The sequence below is a fragment of the Zootoca vivipara genome, chromosome 2 (assembly GCF_963506605.1).
Source record: "Zootoca vivipara chromosome 2, rZooViv1.1, whole genome shotgun sequence".
In the NCBI taxonomy this organism is placed as follows: domain Eukaryota; kingdom Metazoa; phylum Chordata; class Lepidosauria; order Squamata; family Lacertidae; genus Zootoca; species Zootoca vivipara.
Genome location: NC_083277.1, coordinates 4,122,077 through 4,144,167, shown reverse-complemented (window position 1 = coordinate 4,144,167; position 22,091 = coordinate 4,122,077). Strand labels below are relative to the sequence as shown.

Genomic DNA, 22,091 nt, shown 5'->3' with positions numbered 1-22,091 from the left:
TGGGACAGGAAGGGGCAAGTAAGGGGGGAAGACCCATCCCCCCAACTCCAGAATTACGCAGGAAGAGGAGGGGCAAGAGGATGGGTCTGCCAAAGCTTTTGTGTTGGAGAAAGACGCGCCAAAAGCCATTAGGAGGTTCTGAAACCGACTGACAACATCGCTCCGTGTAAATAGCAATGACTTGAGCACTGTAAATACGCAGCACCAATAAAAGAATAAAATGCAGAGCTGCGTAGCGTCGTTACTCTGAAGTAGTCCACTCCGGCCACTGTGACAGCAACCTCCTAATCATTTTTGGGCTACTTTGGAGTTGCCGGGATGAGCGTGTCAGAGGCGGAGAAGTGGCGGCAGATCGCTGAGCAAGCCCAGCTAGAACTGCAACAGCTGTCGCTGCAGGCGCAGGGAGAATTGAAGGCAGCTAAAGAGGAGACTAAGAAGGTCCAGGACGACCGGCTACAACTTGCGGAACAGGTGAGAGAGCTCCAGGAAAAAGAGCAGCATTTAAGGGCGGTGGCGGTAGACCTCCAAAACAAGCTGGATGCAGAGAAAAACAAGGCGGGAGGGGCACCCCAAGTCCAAGTGCTGCCAGGAAGGAGAGCCGGGACCCTAGTAAGCAAGTTCAATGGAGACCCGAAGGAGTTTCAGGGCTTTGAGACTGAGATTGTGTATGCTCTTGAGCTGCACCACGATGAGTTCCCTGATGATGAGCACAGAGTAGCGTTTATTGTGGAGCACCTTACAGGGGCGGCCAGGGAGTGGCTAAGACCGTTAATTGCAACAAGGAATCCTTGCATGAAGAATGTCAAACTATTTCTAGAAGGTTTGAAAACGATGTATTCGTCCGATAGTCATATGGACCAGACTAAGGAGGAACTTCATAATTTACGCCAAGGAAATATGACAGTTCGCGCGTATTGGGCGAAATTCACCATGCTGGTGCACAGATTGGGGTGGGATCTGGAGTCTGCCCCAATGCAAGCGGCGTTTTACTTGGGGTTGCATGAGGAGGTGAAGGATGAGCTCTCGAGAGGTCCAAAGCCCAGTAATATGGATCAACTGAGCAAAGCGGCTCTGGCGGTGGGGGTGAGGCAGGAATCCAGATGGAGCGACAAGCAAGCAACGCGCGCAAAGCGGGCTTGGTTCCCACGGTCGCAGGAGAAGCCACTCCCTCAACAACCCTTTCAAGCCACGCCTGGGGCCAGTCAGGACCAGGAACCCATGCAGATTGATAGCGCGCGCGCGCGGGCTTTTCAAACCCCAGCGGCGCCAAGACGCAAGGAGGGAAGGGGTGGGAATTGCTTTCTCTGCAACTCCCCCCAGCATCTCGTCAGAGACTGCCCACATCGCAGGGAGTGGCAAGGAAAGGCGGGAACGGTTGTGCCCTCCCCCACTGACGCAGCACCACAGCAGGGAAACGGGAAAGCCTGGCTGCAGGAGACAAGGGGCGGCAGCCAGGCACAGTCAGCAGACAACAGCCCCAGCCCACCCACCCGCACAGAGAGGAGCAGAGCCAGCCCACCCCTCCCAGAGCAGGAGTGGTTCTAGAAGTGACGCTCACGCTCCCAAATGGCTATCCATTGACGGTCCTCGCCCTAATTGACAGTGGTGCCTCAGCCAACTTCTTCTCGAGAAACTTTGCAGAAGAGCACCAGATCCAGCTTCTGCAGCTGGATTTTCCTCTGCACGTGGCAACCATTGACGGCAGAGAGCTGCTGGGAGGGGCCATCACTCATCAAACCCCCCCCATGAGAATGACGGTTGGAAGGCACTCAGAGACACTGGCATTCAACGTCACCACCATCTCAGACCCCCCAATCGTTTTGGGCATGAGCTGGCTGGCGCGCCACGACCCCTCCATAAGTTGGCATCAGAGATGCATCACTTTTGGATCGGACTTTTGCCTGGAACATTGCATGCAGCACCAACCAGGGGAGGGGCCTCCGATAGCCACGGTGGCCACCATGCACGTCAAAGGGGGTGAGGCGATACCCAAACCATACTGGGACCTGCAGGAGGTCTTCAGTGAAGCGGAGTCCGACCACCTGCCCCCACACAGGCCTTTTGACTGCCAGATCAACCTGGTGCCTGGGGCAACTATACCCCCAGCCAAGCTGTACGCCATGTCAGACCAGGAACTGGAGGATCTGCGCGCTTTTATCGACAAGAACCTCAAGCGGGGGTTCATCAGAGAAAGCAAGGCAGCAGGGGGCAGCCCGGTCTTCTGGGTGGACAAGAAAGACACGCAACAGCGCCGTCTTGTGGTGGATTTTAGACGGCTGAATTCGGTGACAGAGCCAGTGGCTTTCCCCATGCCCAGAGTGGATGATCTCCTGACAGCGGCACGCAGAGGCAAGATTTTCACCAAGCTAGACCTGAGGGGGGCGTACAACTTGATCAGGATCCGGGAAGGCGATGAGTGGAAAACCACGATGTTCACGCCTCTGGGCTCTTTTGAATATCTGGTGATGCCCTTCGGGTTGCAAGGGGGCTCAGCATGCTTCCAGGCCTTCATGCACCACGTCCTGGGGTCCCTACTCTTCAGGAAATGCTTGGTCTTTCTGGATGACATCCTTATTTACTCCAACGACCCAGTGCAGCACGTGAAGGACGTCAGGGAGGTGTTACAGCGCCTGAAGGAGAACCACCTGTATGTGAAGCTGGAGAAGTGCAAGTTTCACACCAAGGAGGTGGACTTCCTGGGCTACAAGCTGTCAGACAAGGGGCTGGCAATGGACAAGGACAAGGTGCAGACCATCCTGGACTGGCACAGCCCCAGGACGCGCAAAGATGCCCAACGCCTACTAGGCTTTGCCAACTTCTACAGGAAGTTCATCAAGAACTTCTCTCGAGTTACGGCTCCCATCACTGACTGCCTGAGAGGCAAGCAGAAGTTCAGGTGGACACCAGAGGCGCAAGCAGCGTTCGAAAGCCTCAAGAGGGTGTTCGCCTCAGACCAGAACCTGTTCCACGTGGTTCAGGACGCGCCCCTACGCATTGAAACAGATGCTTCTGATAAGGCTGTGGGCGCCATTTTGTTGCAACTGGACGCCAACAGAGAGTGGAGACCCTGTGCCTTCTTCTCCAGGAAGTTGACCCAGCCCGAGCGAAACTACACAGTTTTTGATCGGGAACTTCTTGCGATCCACGCGGCGTTCCAGCACTGGAGACACTTCCTGGTGGGCGCCAAGCACCCCATCCAGGTGTGCACAGACCACAAGAACCTGGAGTTCTGGAGAACTGCCAGGGTGCTCAACCAGCGGCAGATACGGTGGGCGGAGTTCTTCTCGAACTTCAACTTCTCCATACACTACATCCCAGGAGAGCAGAATGTCAGGGCGGATGCCCTCTCCCGCAAGCCAGAGTACATGGAGGAGGAGGCGCCACCAGCCCCAAGGCACATTTTCCCCCCGTCGGCATGGTCCTGCGGAGCAGCAGTGGTGAGCGAGGCAGAACTCACAGCACTGACGGCAGCGGATGAATTTGCCAACCGCATCTTCAGAGAACTGAGAGGGGGGAGGGAGCAGGCAAAAGACTTTGCAGAACGCAGAGGGCTGCTTTTCTACAAGGGTGCGCTGTACCTACCCACCACCCAGCTTCGACGTACGGTCCTCAAGCAGATGCACGACAACCCTACAGCGGGGCATTTTGGAAGGGACAAGACCACTCACCTAGTCATGAGACACTTCTGGTGGCCAGGGGTGAGGGAAGATGTTCGAGACTATGTAAGGGGCTGTACCACCTGCCAGCGGGCGAAGGTGGTCAGAGCAGCGCCACCAGGGTTGCTGGAGCCCTTAGCCACACCACACAGGCCGTGGGAAGTGGTGTCCATGGACTTCATCACAGATCTGCCTTCGTCCAGGGGTAAGACTGCAGTGTTGGTGGTGGTGGACCTCATGTCCAAAATGTGTCACTTTATACCGTGTGCCAGGGCAGTCTCGGCAGAAGAGACAGCCAAACTGTTTGTTGATCACATTTTCAGACTGCATGGATTACCTTTAAGGGTTATTTCGGATCGTGGCCGCCAATTTGTTTCCAGGTTCTGGCGGCGGCTCATGAACCTCCTGCAGGTGGAGGTCAGCTTGTCGACGGCTAGACACCCGCAGACCAACGGACAAGCGGAGAGGGTCAACGCCATTCTGCAGCAGTACCTGAGATGCTACGTCAGCCAGCGGCAAACGGACTGGGTGGATCGCTTGCCACTAGCAGAATTTGCCTACAACAATGCAGTGCACGTCTCCACAGGGGTGTCGCCCTTTAAGGCCAATTACGGGCGCGACCTCAGATCTTTCCCAGAGAGGGAGAGGGAGGAGGAGGAGGAGGGCCCACAGGCTGAGGATTGGGCAGAGGAACTGGAGACGATGCACCAGCAGCTCAGAGAACACTTGGAGAGGGCCAAGGAAGCGTACAAAAAGGGGGCAGATCGCCACAGGCGACAAGGGGAGGTCATCAGGGTGGGGGACAAGGTGTGGTTGTCCTCGGAGGGCCTTCCCACCAGAGGGAGGTGCAAAAAGCTGGCACCCAAATGGCTGGGCCCCTTCACGGTCACGCAACAGGTCAACCCGGTGGCATACAGGCTGGCACTGCCAGAGGACATGAGGGTGCATCCAGTGTTTCATAGATCGCTGCTGTCGCCGTACAGGGAAAGCAGCAGGCTCAGAGACAGCGAACAAACCCCCGAGGGAGGGGGGGAGAGGGAAAGCAGGGAGCAACTCAATGAGGCCACGGCCATCCTGGATTCAAGGTGGGGGGTGGGGGGCCTGGAGTACCTCATGGCATGGGAGGATGCTCCACCGTCCCAGAATGAATGGGTTCCCGCCACTCAGATACAGGAGGAATTCTTGGTGGAAGAATTTCACGCCCTCTTTCCCCACAGACCCAAGCCCTGGCACATGGAAAGGGAGGGGGAGGAGGAGGAGGCACGGGAGAACAGCTCACCATGGCGCTGGGAAGCGGAGTTTGAGGAACCAGAGGATGAGGTATGGGTGTCGCCAAGATCCACCCAGTCAGAGGAAGGAGCAGATTGGCAAAACATTTTTACCCCCACCAGCTCTGACGCCACGGACTTTTTGGGATTCCCGTCCTCCCAGGCGGAAGGGGGGGGCTCGCAGGACTGGGGGGAGGTGTTCACACCAACGGGCTCGGAGAGCACCGAGTTTTTAGGCTTCCAGTCGTCACCGACACATGGGGGGGGCCTGGGGAGGGGTGAAGGAGAGCTTGGGAGGGGGGTGGATGTGAGGGACAGGGGATATCGCGAAGTCCCTCCCCTCCTGAGTTCAAGCCCGTCCCCGAGCAAAGGGGAAAGCAGGGAGAGTTCCGATTCCAGTGGGGAAGCAGGAAGTCGTGTCCGAGGCTCAGGCAAGGTAGAGGAGCCAGGGTCCCAGGTGGGACAGGAAGGGGCAAGTAAGGGGGGAAGACCCATCCCCCCAACTCCAGAATTACGCAGGAAGAGGAGGGGCAAGAGGATGGGTCTGCCAAAGCTTTTGTGTTGGAGAAAGACGCGCCAAAAGCCATTAGGAGGTTCTGAAACCGACTGACAACATCGCTCCGTGTAAATAGCAATGACTTGAGCACTGTAAATACGCAGCACCAATAAAAGAATAAAATGCAGAGCTGCGTAGCGTCGTTACTCTGAAGTAGTCCACTCCGGCCACTGTGACAGATAGGTTTGATCTTCTTGCAGTCCATGGGACTTTCAAGAGTCTCCTCCAGCACCAGAATTCAAAAGCATAAATTCTTCGGAGATCAGCCTTCTTTAGGGTCCAGCCATACCCTTTACAATCCCAATTGAACAGCACGGGACATTATGAGCTAACTGAGAAGTGTCCCCCCTCCCTTTGTTAACATGTGTTTCTCCCCTCCATCACTGAGCACCAGAGTGCTGCATGTAGATCATCATTTCATCAAATTTGTACAGCAAAAAGGGTTGTTGTTTTTGAACGCTTTAAGAATAAATAAACAAAGCCCTGGGAAACTGAAGTAAGAAGATAGAGAAATTGGATAACAAATCCCCCTCCCCCAGAATGTATCTAAACTGCGCCTCGTGACTACATAAACATCAGTATCAAGAAATTTCCCAAATGGGTTTGGGGAGCTGTGAATTCTGAAGCAAACTTAAGACATGTTTATCAATTCAAAGGTATGGATATAGATCACTCAAAACCACAAAAGGGGGGGGATGTATCCTGCAACTAAAACAACTCTAATGTAGATTTATTTTGTTATAAAAATGCACACACCATGGTTTTGTTTCTGTTGGTTATTTCACATTTGCCTTTCCTTGTTATTTGTATGCATGAAGACAACCCTCAATACCAACTTTTCAGATGGAAATAATATGTATCTGTCTCTCTTCTGCACACCTTTGCTGAGTATTTTAATCATAGTATCCTTCAGATTATAACAGGCGGTAAACTTTAAATCCACTCTCCACAGCCTTTCCCACTGCTCCATGAGGACATTGTATCCAAAATCTTGGGCCCATTTCACCATTACTGATTTGGTTTGCTCTTCTATGAGATCCCACTCCAGCAACAGGTCATATACACGTGAAATGTGTTTTCCATCTTTATTTAGCAATGCTTTTTCAAATTTGGATTTTTCTTTAGCAATTCCCAATTTTTTATCTTCATTAAATCTCTGTTTAATTTGGAAAAATTGAAGCCAATCCGAGAGGTATTTTTTAATTTCATCATATTCTTTTAATTTTAATTCATTTTGCTTAATTTCCAATAAATCATGGTAGGTGGCTATCTTTTCATCCATATTTAGTTTTTTAACTTATTATATTTATCGGTGATGTCCATAGGGGGATCTTTGTTTCTAAAATTCCTTTATATTTTGACCAAATTGTATACAAATATTTTCTTATTAGATGGTTTAAGAAACCCCTATGGACTTTAACCTTCTCATGTAGCAGATAGGAATGCCATCCAAAACGGTTTTCCACTCCTTCCAGGTTTAGAAGTTCTGGATTCTCCAAAGTTATCCATTCTTTTACCCACACCAATCCAGCTGCTGTGTGGTATAACTCCAGGTTAGGGAGTGTGAAACCTCTTATTTCTTTTTTATCCGTAAGAAGCTGGTATTTAATACATGGTCTTTTACTATTCCATATAAATTTAGTTATATCTTTTCGCCATTCGGCAAAGCATTTCATTCCCCCCAATATTGGTAATACTTGAAACAAGTACATTAGCTTTGGAAGTATATTCATTTTTACCACTGATATTCTACCCCATAGTGATAGGTGTAATTTACTCCACTGCTCCATATCTTTTTTTATTTCGTTCCAAGCTTTTTTGTAGTTATCTTCATATAGGTTTAGGCTCTTTGCTGTTATCCAAACCCCTAAATACTTTACCTTCCTTCTTATTTATGAAGGAAAACATCTGAAGGAAAACATCTTAAAAATGATGTACAGGTGGTACCAAACACCAGACAAATTAGCCAAAATGCACAAGAATCAATCAGATAGGTGCTGGAGGTGTGGTGCAGAAATAGGAACACAAATACATATGTGGTGGAAATGTCCAAAGATGTGTAAATATTGGCGTGAGATTTATGAAGAACTAAAGAAAATTATAAAAACCACATTTAAAAAGAAACCAGAAGTGTTCCTCCTAAACATAATTCCAGAGGACATTAAAAGTGCCAACAGAACACTGCTAATGTATGGAATAGTATCAGCAAGAGTACTAGTCGCGAGAAACTGGAAAAGCTGTAACACACCCAGCATACCTGAGTGGCAACTTTTAATGAAAGAATATGCACAGCTAGCAAAATTTACGGGAAGAATTAGAGGGCAGACAAAACAGAAAATAAAAAAGGAATGGATGATTTTTGACGATTATATAGTGAATAACTAGAGATCCAAAATCTAATCAGCAGAATACAACTGAACCCAATACAAATTAAAGAATAGATGATGTAAATAGGTTAAGAATTGTGTGATATAATAAGGTCAAAGTTTACAAACTACAGACAGGTAAACTGGAAGTCAAAATGAAAGAGGTGTAATTGATGTGCATTTAAAGATTTTCTTTGTTTTTGTCCAATATTTCATGTGTTGGTTTTTGTGTGTGTGTGTTTTGTGTGTTCTTTCCCCCCCCCTTGCATTCTTTTTTTTCTGTAAAAGAAATATGTGGATGAAGAACGTTTGTGTTTGTAATTATAACAGAACCATTCACAGAGTTGGAAGGGAACCACCAGGGTCATCTAGTCCAACCCCCTCCAATGCAGGAATCTTTTGCACAACATGGGGCTTGGAACCACAACCCTGAGATTAAGAGTGTAAGCGTGGTGTCGGCTCCCTTAAAAAAGGTCAACAACTCTGGGGAACCTTTCATAAAAAGGTCAACAACCTTGGGGTTTCCCCCCCCCCTTAAAAAAGGTCAACAAGTCTGGGAAAGGGCAGGCGCCGGAGGGATCATCGGATATGCTTAAGATGGCCCTGGGTGCCAATGCGGGGAGGGCGCTGCAAGAAGGGGGCTCCATCGCCACCTAGGTGGAAAATTCACCACTGCATCGGGCCAACGGGGAACTGACTTGGAGCAGCCATCCTCCTGAACCATGGCTCCCCCCCCCCATTTTGAGCCTGGGTACGCCCATGGGCGAATGTCCTCCTGCTTTGCACTCTTTATAAAGATTTGAAGAGTGAGGTTATCACTCCTATTTGATTGTCCATTCCAGGTTGCCCAGCCACTGTCACAGTGTCCTTTCTCTCAGCAGACCAAGATGAGCTTGTTGTTGTTGTTTAGTCGTTTAGTCGTGTCCGACTCTTCGTGACCCCATGGACCATAGCACGCCAGGCACTCCTGTCTTGCACTGCCTCCCGCAGTTTGGTCAAACTCATGTTCGTAGCTTCGAGAACACTGTCCAACCATCTCGTCCTCTGTCGTCCCCTTCTCCTAGTGCCCTCAATCTTTCCCAACATCAGGGTCTTTTCCAAGGATTCTTCTCTTCTCATGAGGTGGCCAAAGTATTGGAGCCTCAGCTTCACGATCTGTCCTTCCAGGGAGCACTCAGGGCTGATTTCCTTAAGAATGGATAGGTTTGATCTTCTTGCAGTCCACGGGACTCTCAAGAGTCTCCTCCAGCACCATAATTCAAAAGCATCAATTCTTCGGCGATCAGCCTTCTTTATGGTCCAGCTCTCACTTCCATACATTGCTACTGGGAAAACCATAGCTTTAACTAGTCGGCAAGGTGATGTCTCTGCTTTTTAAGATGCTGTCTAGGTTTGTCATTGCTTTTCTCCCAAGAAGCAGGCGTCTTTTAATTTCGTGACTGCTGTCACCATCTGCAGTAATCAAGGAGCCCAAGAAGGTGAAATCTCTCACTGCCTCCATTTCTTCCCCTTCTATTTGCCAGGAGGTGATGGGACCAGTGGCCATGATCTTGGTTTTTTTGATGTTGAGCTTCAGACCATATTTTGCGCTCTCCTCTTTCACCCTCATTAAAAGGTTCTTTAATTCCTCCTCGCTTTCTGCCATCAAGGTTGTGTCATCTGCATATCTGAGGTTGTTGATATTTCTTCCGGCAATCTTAATTCCGGCTTGGGATTCATCTAGTCCAGCCTTTCGCATGATGAATTCTGCATATAAGTTAAATAAGCAGGGAGACAATATACAACCTTGTCGTACTCCTTTCCCAATTTTGAACCACTCAGTTGTTCCATATCCAGTTCTGACTGTAGCTTCTTGTCCCACATAGAGATTTCTCAGGAGACAGATGAGGTGATCAGGCACTCCCATTTCTTTAAGAACTTGCCATAGTTTGTTGTGGTCGACACAGTCAAAGGCTTTTGCATAGTCAATGAAGCAGAAGTAGACGTTTTTCTGGAACTCTCTAGCTTTCTCCATAATCCAGAGCATGTTTGCTATTTGGTCTCTGGTTCCTCTGCCTTTTCGAAATCCAGCTTGCACTTCTGGGAGTTCTCGGTCCACATACTGCTTAAGCCTGCCTTGTAGAATTTTAAGCATAACCTTGCTAGCGTGTGAAATGAGTGCAATTGTGCGGTAGTTGGAGCATTCTTTGGCACTGCCCTTCTTTGGAATTGGGATGTAGACTGATCTTCTCCAATCCTCTGGCCATTGCTGAGTTTTCCAAACTTGCTGGCATATTGGGTGTAGCACCTTAACAGCATCATCTTTTAAAATTTTAAATAGTTCAGCTGGAATATCATCACTTCCACTGGCCTTGTTATTAGCAGTGCTTTCTAAGGCCCATTTGACTTCACTCTCCAAGATGTCTGGCTCAAGGTCAGCAACCACACTATCTGGGGTGTACGAGACCTCCATATCTTTCTGGTATAATTCCTCTGTGTATTCTTGCCACCTCTTCTTGATGTCTTCTGCTTCTGTTAGGTCCTTACCACTTTTGTCCTTGATTATGGTAATCTTTGTACAAAATGTTCCTTTCATGTCTCCAATTTTCTTGAACAGATCTCTGGTTTTCCCCATTCTATTGTTTTCCTCTATTTCTTTGCATTGCTCATTTAAGAAGACTCTCTTGTCTCTCCTTGCTGTTTTTTGGAAATCTGCATTCAGTTTCCTGTATCTTTCCCTATCTCCCTTGCATTTTGCTTGCCTCCTCTCCTCCGCTATTTGTAAGGCCTCGTTGGACAGCCATTTTGCTTTCTTGCATTTCCTTTTCCTTGGGATGGTTTTCGTTGCTGCCTCCTGTATAATGTTACGAGCCTCCATCCATAGTTCTTCAGGCACTCTGTCCACCAAATCTAAATCCTTAAACCTGTTCCTCACTTCCACTGTGTATTCATAAGGGATTTGATTCAGATTGTATCTTACTGGCCCAGTGGTTTTTCCTACTTTCTTCAGTTTAAGCTGGAATTTTGCTATAAGAAGCTGATGATCTGAGTTACAGTCAGCTCCAGGTCTTGTTTTTGCTGACTGTATAGAGCTTCTCCATCTTTGGCTGCAGAGAATATAATCAATCTGATTTCGATGCTGCCCATTTGGTGATATCCATGTGTAGAGTCGTCTCTTGTGTTGTTGGAAGAGAGTGTGATGACCAGCTTGTTCTCTTGACAGAACTCTATTAGCCTTTGCCCTGCTTCATTTTGAACTCCAAGGCCAAACTTGCCAGTTGTTCCTTTTATCTCTTGATTCCCTACTTTAGCATTCCAATCCCCTGTAATGAGAAGAACATCCTTCTTTGGTGTCATTTCTAGAAGTTGTTGTAGGTCTTCATAGAATTGGTCAATTTCACTTTCTTCAGCTCCGGTAGTTGGTGCATAAACTTGGATTACTGTGATGTTAAAAGGTCTGCCTTGGATTCATATCGAGATCATTCTGTCATTTTTGAGATTGCATCCCATTACAGCTTTTGCCACTCTTTTGTTGACTATGAGGGCCACTCCATTTCTACTACGGGATTCTTGCCCACAGTAGTAGATATGATAGTCACCCAAACTGAATTCGCCCATTCCCTTCCATTTTAGTTCACTGATGCCCAGGATGTCGATATTTATTCTTGTCATCTCATTTTTGACCACATCCAGCTTACCTCCACTCATGGTTCTTACATTCCAGGTTCCTATGCAATATTTTTCTTTACAGCATCGGACTTTCCTTTCGCTTCCAGGCATATCCGCAACTGAGCGTCCTTTCGGCTTTGGCCCAGCCGCTTCATCAGCTCTGAATCTACTTGTACTTGTCCTCCGCTCTTCCTCAGTAGCATGTTGGACGCCTTCCGACCTGAGGGGCTCATCTTCCAGCGTCATAACTTTTATATGCCTGTTGTCTTTGTCCATGGAGTTTTCTTGGCAGGGATACTGGAGTGGCTTGCCAGTTCCTTCTCCAGGTGGATCACGTTTAGTCAAAACTCTCCACTATGACCTGTCCATCTTGGGTGGCCCTGCATGGCATAGCTCATAGCTTCTCTGAGTTATTCAAGCCCCTTCGCCACGACAAGGCATTGATCCATGAAGGGGCCAAGATGAGCTGGTGACAGCAAAGGTTGCAAGGTTTTTAGCTGGGGCAATTAGAATAAGATCCACGATTTGACTATTGATTCAAAACCCCAAACTGTATTTTATATAATTGACTTTTTTATCTTTATTCTTTGTATATCGTACTGTTGGTTTTATTGCCATGGCCGGTGGCTGATGCAAATAAAGATTCATTCATGAAGCTGAACACTTCCGTAGTCAAACATTTTGGATCCCAAATGATGAAAACGCAGAATTAAGTGTTGCAGTTTTCAAACAATTTTCGGAAGCCAAACGTCCAGCGGGAAGACAAGCGGCTTCCGATTGCAAGACCCAATTGGAAGCCGCACCTTGGAAGTCAAATGTTTTGGAAGTAAAATGTCCTTCCGGAACGGATTGCATTCGACTTCCGAGGTACCACTGTAATTAAACAAAATTTTAGCAATTTGGAAATAATTTGTATAATCAGAGCAAGTGAGGTTAATCCTGTTTAATCTCTCTATCTTCAAAGGGAGAGTGTGATACTACCATAAATTACCGCATAATTATTTCTGTACTGTCTAGTGCAAATTTATGAGCACAGATGCAAATTTAGAAGCCATTACTATGATTTAAATAAAAATATATTTAGCTTCCGTTAAACCATGGGTAGGCAAACTAAGGCCCAGAGGCCGGATCTGGCCCAATCACCTTCTAAATCCGGCCCGCGGATGGTCCAGGAATCTGCATGTTTTTACACGAGTAGAATGTGTGTTTTATTTAAAATGCATCTCTGGGTTATTTGTGGGGCATAGGAATTTGTTCATTTTTTCCTCAAAATATAGTCGTCCCCCCACAAGGTCTTAGGGACAGTGGACTGACCCCTGCTGAAAAAGTTTGCTGACCCCTGTGTAAACAGTTGAAGAAAGTTTTCTTTCAACTAGCTTTTCAAGCCAGATGGAAATTTATCTAATTTAGATGTTCTTTTTCCCTATTCTATTTTATACCATATGTGGCTGCTTTGCATTATTTTTTTTAAAAAAAACGTTATCTTGTTTCACCATATTGTAAATTGCCCTGTGGTGATATTATTCAGGTTGAAATATAAATAAATGGATGAATATACAGTAGGTCTCATCATAATGCAGCGGACAGGAGACTCGTCTCTTTGAATCAGACTGTGATCCAGTTGCTCATTGTTGATGGGCAACTTCACAGCCCAGCAGACGCAGAAGATGAGGAGGGGACACCACTAAGAAAGCTGTATCTCTCTCTCTAAGGGTCACAGTTGATCTCTACCAGGAGCCTCACAAACTAGATTTCTCTCAGAAATGGGCCATTTCTGCTCCCCCTCGCCCTCTTCAGCTACTGGCATTCAGAGACATCCTGTCAGTCATATTATCCATCACATCTGTGCTTGGATTTGAAGAAACATTTCCAATTTATATACTTATTTCCTTCCAATCCAGTTCAGCCGCCTCCCTCCCAAGATCTTCCTTCCAAAACCTCTCCTTCTCTCAGCCACCCTTTCACTGGCTGTCCCATTTACTCTTTCCACCTCCTGCTGCTGGGTCTCCAACGGGACCCTATTTTGGACAGAGGTCACTTGGCAACTGCACTCCAGGCTCTGGTAACTCCCAGGCTAAGTTACTGCAATGTCTTCTATTTGGAACTTCCCTGAAAGACGACTCAGGAACGTTCATGGGTCCAGATTACTGGCTGGGGTTCCATCTCCCTCTGATATAAATCCTGAGACCTTGTTAAACCACGTGGACCACAGAACAACTTCTGGGTAAATGGTGAATGTCATATCAGCAGATTCCTTGAGACCACGAGGCCTTCCTTCAGATACACTTGCCTGCCCTCCTTCCTCTCTCCCCATATTCACACACAGGTACACAGGGATTGTTTATTGTGAATTTATTCCTTTATCCATTAACGTCTATAGTATCTGTATTTTTGTACTTTTTATTATTCTGCACCCTCGTGACAGCAGGTGTATTATTTCTCCCATGTGAATTCTTGTATGAATTCCATGACGTTTAGCAACATCGGTGCCCTAATTAAAGTGCTTTCCTCATTACTAGCATCTAAATATTTTTCTCCTCTTGATTGACTTATGCAAAATGAGTTGTGAAATCTGACCAAATATATTCCACATTCCAAGTATACATACAGTTTATCCCATGTGAGTTCTTTTATGAGAAGTAAGTGTAGATCCATGTGCAAATCTCTTTCCACACTCAAAGCACTTATATGGTTTCTCCCCTGTGTGAATTCTTTGATGAGATGTAAGGCTTGAGCTGTGAATGAAGCTCTTCCCACACTCAAAACATGCATACTGCTTGTCCCCTCTGTGAGTTTTTTGATGAGATGCAAGGGTTGCGCTTTGAGTGAAGCTCTTTCCACACTCAAAACATTCATACGGTTTTTCACCTCTGTGGATTTTTTGATGTATACTAAGGCTTGTACCCTGGCTGAAGCTCTTTCCACATTCAAAGCACTTATATGGCTTCTCTCCTGTATGGATTCTGCGATGGCAAACAAGGTATGTGCAGTTACTAAAGCTCTTTCCACATGTCACACATTTATATGGTTTTTTTCCTGTGTGGATTCGCTCATGCACAGTTAGGTGTGAACTCTGAGTGAAGCTCTTCCCACACTCAAAGCATTTATACGGCTTCTCACCACTGTGAGTTCTCTTATGTGAACTAAGGTGTGAACTCTGGCTGAAGCTCTTTCCACAATCCAAGCATTTATATGGTTTCTCCCCTGTGTGGGTTCTCTTATGTGAAGTAAGGCTAGCACTGTGAGCAAAGCTCCTTCCACACTCTGAACATTTATATGATTTCTCTCCGGTGTGAATTCTTAGATGAGATGTAAGGCTCAAGCTGTGAGCAAAGCTCATTCCGCACTCCAAACATTTATATGGCTTCTCCCCTGTGTGGATTTTTTGATGGCATGTAAGGCTTGAGCTGTGACGGAAGGTCTTTCCACAGTCAAAACAGGTATACGGTTTCTCCTCTGTGTGAATTTTATGATGTTGTGTAAGGTTTCTGTTGCGACTGAATCTCTTCCCACACTCAAAACAGGCATACAGTTTCTCCTCAGAGTGGACTTTGTGATGTCTTTTAAGGTTTGAGTGGTGATTGAAACCCTTTCCACATTGTAAGCATTTGTATGATTCCTGTCCGGCGTGAATTCTTTCATGTGATTTTAGGCCTGAGCTGTCACTGAAGCTCTTTCCACACACCAAGCATTTACATGGTTTCTCCTCTGTGTGGATTATGCAGTGTGAGTTGAAGCTAGATTTACTTTCTGATGAGACCAGAGTACGATGACTGTCCTGTTCATCACCTGCTGAAGTTAAGGGAAAATCACAATTAAAAATGTAATGCAAATCACAATCCTAGTGAGACTTTCTGTAACAAATGATGATGATGATTTTATTAGTTATTCCCCACCCATCTGGCTGGGTTTCCCCAGCCACAAGGGGCAGCTTACAGCATTTATGAAGGTAGAGGTAAAGGACCCCTGGATGGTTACGTCCAGTCAAAGGTGACTATGGGGTTGCGGTGCTCATCTCGCTTTCAGGCTGAGGGAACCACTGTTTGTCCATAGACAGCTTTCTGGGTCATGTGGCCAACATGATTAAACCACTTTTGGCGCAACAGAACACCGTGACAGAAACCAGAGTCCATGGAAACGCTCTTTACCTTCCCGCCGCAGCGGTACCTATTTATCTACTCGCACTGGTGCGTTTTCGAACTGCTAGGTTGGCAGGAGCTGGGAGAGATTTGAACTGCTGACCTTCCAATCAGCAAGCCGTAGAGGCTCAGTGGTTTAGACCACAGCACCACCCATGTCCCGTATTTATATAAAACATGGTAAAGCATACAATGGTACCTCGGGTTAAGAACTTAATTTGTTCCGGAGGTCCGTTCTTAACCTAAAACTGTTCTTAACTTGAGGCACCACTTTAGCTAACAGGGCCTCCCACTGCCGCCGCCACACAATTTCCCTTCTCATCCTGAAGCAAAGTTCTTAACCCGAGGTACTATTTCTGGGTTAGCAGAGTCTGTAGCCTTAAGCATCTGTAACCAAAACTGTCTTCTAACAGTTACATAGTTCTTTACCTCCTTTGAAGGGAGGGCGTTCCACAGGGAGGGCACAACCACTGGGAAGGCCGTCTGCCTGGTTCCCTGTAACTTCGCTTCTGGCAATGATGGAACCAGCAGAAGTCCCTCACAGTTGTATCTTGTTAGGGCTTTAAACCTAAGACGCTGGCAAATTAGCAAGGTCATGTGATTTGTTAAGTCGTTAAGTTGTTAAGATGCTCAGTATATATAAAGTGTTGGTTTTGTTTGCCTGTGGGGTGTGGAGCAGTCATGTCTGAAAGCTCTGAAGGTGCTTCTGTTATCTGTCTGCAATAAAACTGTCTTCGAAAGTTGGGCTTCTGTGGGTCCTTTCTGCTGCAAAGCTACAAAGTTTTACCGCAACAAGAATCCAGCCGCTGTGCTTGATTAATGCTCTGCAAAGAGAACTGTTTCTGGTCTGCACAGCACAAGAATTTTACTGGACCAGTACAGAAGTCCCTCACAGCTGTATCTCAATGTCTGGAGTTGAGCAATGGGGGCGGAAACGCCCCTTCAGGTATACTGGGCCAAGACCATTTAGGGCTTCAAAGGTCAGCACCAACGCTTTGAATTGTGCTCGGGGGGAAACTGGGGGTCAATGTAGATCCTTTAGGACCGGTGTTATATGGTCTTGGTGGCCACTCCCAGTCACCAGTCTAAAAGCTGCATTCTGGATTATTTGTAGTTTCTGGGTCACCTTCAAAGTTAGCTCCATGTAAAGCGCATGTCAGTAGTCCAAGCGGGAGATAACTAGAGCATGCACCACTCTGGAGAGACAGTCTATGGGCAGGTGCGGTCTCAGCCTGTGTCCCAGATGGAGATGGTAGACAGCCGCCCTGGACACACAATTGACCTGTGCCCCTATGGACAACTGTGGGTCCAAAATGACTCCCAGGCTGTGCACCTGGTTCTTCAAGGGCACAGATACCCCGTTCAGGACACGGTTTGAGGAAAATGTTTTCGTGGGCTAGAGAGGGACTGCAGCCATGACCCACGAGTCTCTCACTGCTGTCCTGGCAGCTTGGCTACTGCAAACCGAAAAAATCTGCCCATTCAGTCCCTCATCTGGCAATCGCTGCAGCAACCAGTGACTGTCAGAATCAGGACCCAACACGATGTTATACTATCGAAATCGCTGCATTCATGGGTGTAGCCAAGGAGGGGTGGGGACAGCCCCCAGACCAAGTAAAACATTAGAAATACGTATCTGACCAGTTACGCCGGTTCTCCCCTGTAACAAATGTCCTGCCCCCCCCCGAAAAATCCTGCACCCATTCCAGCATTGAAAAACATTCCTTTCCTTTTCTACCTTTTATCTCTCACGGCTCAGAACTCTGGCCCTGCAACCTTCCTCATTTCCTTGCCCGGGGGGGGGGCTTCCTCACCCCCCAACATCTCCCCAGGTCCCCATCTCCATTCCCTGCAACTCACCAGATCCCACTGAGGATCCTGGGAGGGAACATTCAAAGGTTGTGGGAGACAGCCTGACCAGGTCAACCGTCCATCTTCCCCCTTCCATCCTCACTAGCTCTGCAGGAGAATAACAACAACAACAACAACAACTTTTGTAGCCCGCCGTCTCTGGCCGAGGCCAGACCCAGAGTAGCTAACATCATTAAAAAAAACACAAGATGCATAAAAACAGACATCAATTAATTAAAATACATCTTAAAATTAATTCAGACAAGTTAAAATCTAAGCAGGTGGCAATTATCAGGTTGGAATTGAGAGTGGTGAATAATTGCCAGGACCAACAGTTTCCACTGATCATACAAGGACTTGTGAGCGTGTTAGGGGCCTCCTTTGGGCTTGTTTTACACAAAGGAAAGTAAGTCAAACGGCATCCTGGCCAAAGGCCTGGCGGAACAGTTCTGTCTTGCAGGCCCTGCGGGAAGATGTCAAATCCCACAGGGCTCTGGTCTCTTGTGGGAGAGTGTTCCACCGGGCTGGGGCCAAGGCCGAAAGAGCTCCCACTCACAGTTTCCATGGTAAAAGTGGGGTGTCTTCCTCCTGAACCCCACCAGAGAAGAAAGTCCTGCCTGAAACTGAATCTTCTTCACATCACCATTAAAAACATTTCTTTTCTTTCAACTTTTTATCTCTGCCAACCCGGAGCTCTTGCCCTGCAGCCTTCCTCCTTTTCTTGCCAGGGGAGTTTCCTCACCCCCAACATCTCCCCAGGTCCCCATCTCCATTCCCTGGAACTCACCAGATCTCTCTGAGGGTCCTGGGAGAGAACAGTCAGAGGTTGTGGGAGACAGCCTGACCAGGTCAACCGTCCACCTTCCTCCTTCCGTCCTCGCCAGGTTTGCAGGATCAGCCTCTTTCATCCTTCCTGAGGAGCTCAGACAGAAAAAAGACACAAAGGGAGCGTCAGAGGCCCTGCAGGGATTATCCTGCCCCTGGAGAAGCGCACATGGAACATCACCTCTGCAACAATCCCCAACAGGTTTTAAATATGTTTTTGTGATTCCAAATTAATCTGTCTCTTTATCTTTTCTTAAGGTGGGCATGGTACCAGGGCCGGCCCTACAGCCAGGCTGGGTGGCGCAGGGCACCACGGCACCAGCCCACCAGGAGGGCGGCGCGAGCTGCGCCCGCCCGCTGGCCGGCCAGTCCGCCGCGCCTGTGGCAGCCACGCTGCGCACTACGCCCACCCGCCCACCGCGCTGGGAAACGGGGCGGGAGGGCGCCGGAGAGATCCAGCGCACCACGGTGCCAGGGGCGCTTAAGACGGCCCTGCATGGTACGCTCAGGAGTGACCTGAAAGTAGATCCCATTGAACTCCGTGGAGCTTACTTATGAGTAAATCTGCAAAGGACTGCTGTGCATGTTCTCCCTTTTTTGACACCCAGAAACCCATTGGTCCTCTTCCCCTGCCTTCTTCCAGTCAAGACCTTTGTAACAGATTAGCCCCAGGATGGAAGATTTATTACACCCTGGATTAGAAAGTTAATGTACTTCCAGCTTAACTGACAGTGCATCTTTAGGAGGCAGGACGGGTGCCGGTTTAAAAAGGAGGCAATAACCATTTTGGCAGTTGAAAGAGGGGGAGTGTGGTGACAAAGTGGGAAGAAGAAGGTTGTGGGGCCAGGATTGTGGTGGTTTAGGTTAGGTTTAGGAGAACTTGAAGTTAAAGTTTGACAGAGTTCATGTATATCTGTAACTAAGCTTGTAAACCTATGCATCGTTAAGAAAAGAAAAACCTATGTTCTCAAGAAAATAAAATTCATCTTCTTTTTGTGCCAAAGAGTATCGTCTTGGTTATTCTAGCAGCATATTAAAACTCACAGAGGTGGAGACTCAGAAAAGGGCAAAACCTCCCTAAGGAAAAGGGGATAGTTTGTGTCCTAGAGTCACACAGGAAGTGAAAACCTAGAGTGCCACAAGTTTGCCAGGGTGATATGGCAGACTGATACAGTGGGGATCTGAGTTGAGGGAGTCCCTGTTCTGTAGGCAAGAGGTTGTTCATTCAAATAGCCCTGAGTGTTTGTGAGATCAGGCCATGAAAGCTGGAATTAGACTCTCTTTACTGAGAAGCCCAGAATTGAGAGGTTTATTTTAAGGCGTAAGGAATTGAGTGGGGATTGCTTTACCCCTGTACCCTTTCGTCTCATAATCTATTGGCAACGTCGGCGAGGGGGCTCATCGCAACCTTCTTGCCTTTTCTTCCCCATGTCTTTTCTGCGCACTTGGGTGGGGGGATTCCCTCCCCCCTAATCCATCCATTTCTCCTTCCCACCCCCAACCGCCTGGAACTCATCTGACCTCCCCCAGCCTCAGGTGGTGCTGGAGGTGGGGAGCCCCAACTCAGGTCATTTCTAGGATCATAGATCCCGCCTCTTTGAAACTATTTTGCAGAACTCAGAAGTTTAGACAAGCTAAAGGTTCCTCAGAAGGAGGCAGAAGCAAAGGGAGCCTGAAGGGATTTTCCTTGTTTCCACTCTCTGTCCCTCCATGCCCCCATCTCCACTGCCTGGAACTCACCAGATCTCTCTGAGGGTCCTGGGAGAGAACAGTCAGAGGTTGTGGGAAACAGCCTAACCAGGTCAACTGTCCATCTTCCTCCTTCCATCCTCGCTAGGTTTGCAGGATCAGCCTCTTTCAACCTCCCCAAGGAGCTCAGAAGCTGCAAGTTCCTGGGAGGGAGGAAGAAGGATAGGGAGCCTCAGAGCCCCTGCTGGCATTTTCCTGCCAAAGACAATTTGCTGGTGAATGATAACCCAGCCTTGGTGTGGAGCTCCCACTTACAATTTTCTTGGTAAAAGAGAACCTCCCCCCTCCTGAACCCCACCATGCGAGGACAGTGGAGTCAAGCAGGAATGAGGATCTTCCTCCCACCGCCCTTAAAAATATCCCCTTCCTTTCCTCTCTGCCATCCTGGAGCTGTGACAGGGCTGCCTCCCTCCATCCCTCCTCCTCCCCCAACCCCACATTAGGGGAAGGGGCTGTAGCTCAAGGGACAGAGCATCTCCTCAGCAGGCAGACAGCGCCCGATCCAAGCTCCAGGGAACACCCACACTGGCCTAATCCTGCCCTCCCTACCCAGAATTGACCCCTTTCTCCAAAACATCCATGCCTCCCTCCTCCTCCTCCGAGCCATCCTGCCTCCTTTCCTTGGGGGGGGGGGGTTCCTACTCCACCCCACAACTGCCTCTCCCGCCCCCGCCTTGCCTTCTTGCCTTGCTCTCCTCCTGGGACGCCCCTGCACCGCTCGAGGCCCTTTGCTCTCCCCACAGCTCTTTCGGGACTGAATTGGGGGGTGCAGCCCCACGCATGCTCCCTTCCACCGCTGCCCCTTTGCAAAACTGCCCTCTCCAGGGGGCTTCTCTCCTGCAAAGCAGCTGCTCCGACACGGGAGCCCCCTCCTACCTTACCAAAGGCGCAGTCTTCCGCTCTGTCGAATCTCCTCCCTCACAGCTTTTCAAATGTGACCAACGGAGGAGGAAGTGACGATTTCCCTCTCCCCCATGAAGTCCTCTCTAGTAATATAATCGCTGCCTTTAACCCTTGAAGTGCCAGTATCTCACCCACCCCCAACCCAAACTCATAAGGTGGTGGTTTCTGGGAAAATACAGGGCGGTTGGGGGTGACCCCCCCAAAAAAAAATTGTTACTGAAGTTATTTCAAAGTAGTCCACTGCAATCTAGTGCAGCCTAACAGGACGCCGCCCCGCCCCCCGATTTCCTCCCTCCCTCTCTCTCTCTCTCTCTCTCTCTCTCTCTCATCGTTCCAACAATTTCCTCCATCGCTTCTCCAACAATTTCATTTCTCAGAACGTGGAAGGAGCAACAAGGGGATCATCTATCTTTGGCCTGATCCTGACCAATTCTTCTTTTAAAAAATTACAGTATGATGATGTACCGGTTAGTACTGAACTCTTGAGAAATTATTCAGGATGCATACAAAACATTCCTATATTATCTAAATAATAATAATAATAATAAATACATACACACATAATTTTTTTGTTTACATGCCGCCTATCTGCCTGGGTTCCTCCAGCCACTCTAGGTGGCGCCCAATCCACTCTTTTGGTGGGAGGAAGACAAATGGAGCACTTGTTCAGCGTTCTCTTATACAGTAATGTCAATGGCACCTACCTGAGAGGACAGGAGCCGTGACTGAGTTCCCACGAATTCTAGCTGGAAAAAAAGCCCTGGTTCAGCCACATGTGTTGAGCCACTGGGACCCTGAGACAGCCCCATGGTTGTCAAGAAGGCCATGAAGTCCCACAATGACAGGCCTATTTGAGGCAGCCTCAGCATGGATGCCACCCCAAACACCATCACGAGAGGGTTCTCCACCACCACCACATCCCTCAGCTCAGTGAGGGAAGCTGAAGGGCAGCTTGGTGATCTCAACCCAATCTCTGCTCTCTGGCCAAAACACCACAGACAATTCCTCAGACCAAGAGGCAGTGCAGATTGTCCTGGTATATACTGTATCCATATTTTGGCAGACAGCAAGAGAGAATTGCTTCCTTGGCGAAGGAGATACAGTCATACCTCGACATCCGAAGGCTTCGA

General features: G+C 48.2%; 1 protein-coding gene across 4 annotated transcripts; it reads right to left on the bottom strand.

The window, feature by feature from the left end:
- Positions 1-13,831: 13,831 nt before the first annotated feature.
- Positions 13,832-21,018, bottom strand: LOC118081408 (zinc finger protein 501-like). Of its 4 annotated transcripts, none has more exons than XM_060269256.1 (5): positions 20,935-21,018; positions 20,050-20,201; positions 18,272-18,397; positions 17,494-17,592; positions 13,832-15,286 (listed from the first exon to the last, which is right to left on the bottom strand). In XM_060269256.1, exons 2-5 carry the CDS (start codon positions 20,135-20,137, stop codon positions 14,106-14,108), a joined length of 1,494 nt encoding a protein of 497 aa, XP_060125239.1. In that variant the 5' UTR covers positions 20,138-20,201; positions 20,935-21,018; the 3' UTR covers positions 13,832-14,105. The 4 variants fall into 4 exon arrangements, with proteins under 4 accessions (XP_060125239.1, XP_060125227.1, XP_060125232.1 ...); XM_060269244.1 differs by having other exon boundaries at positions 20,940-21,010; XM_060269249.1 differs by having other exon boundaries at positions 13,832-15,283; positions 20,940-21,009.
- Between the last annotated feature and the right edge of the window lie 1,073 nt (positions 21,019-22,091).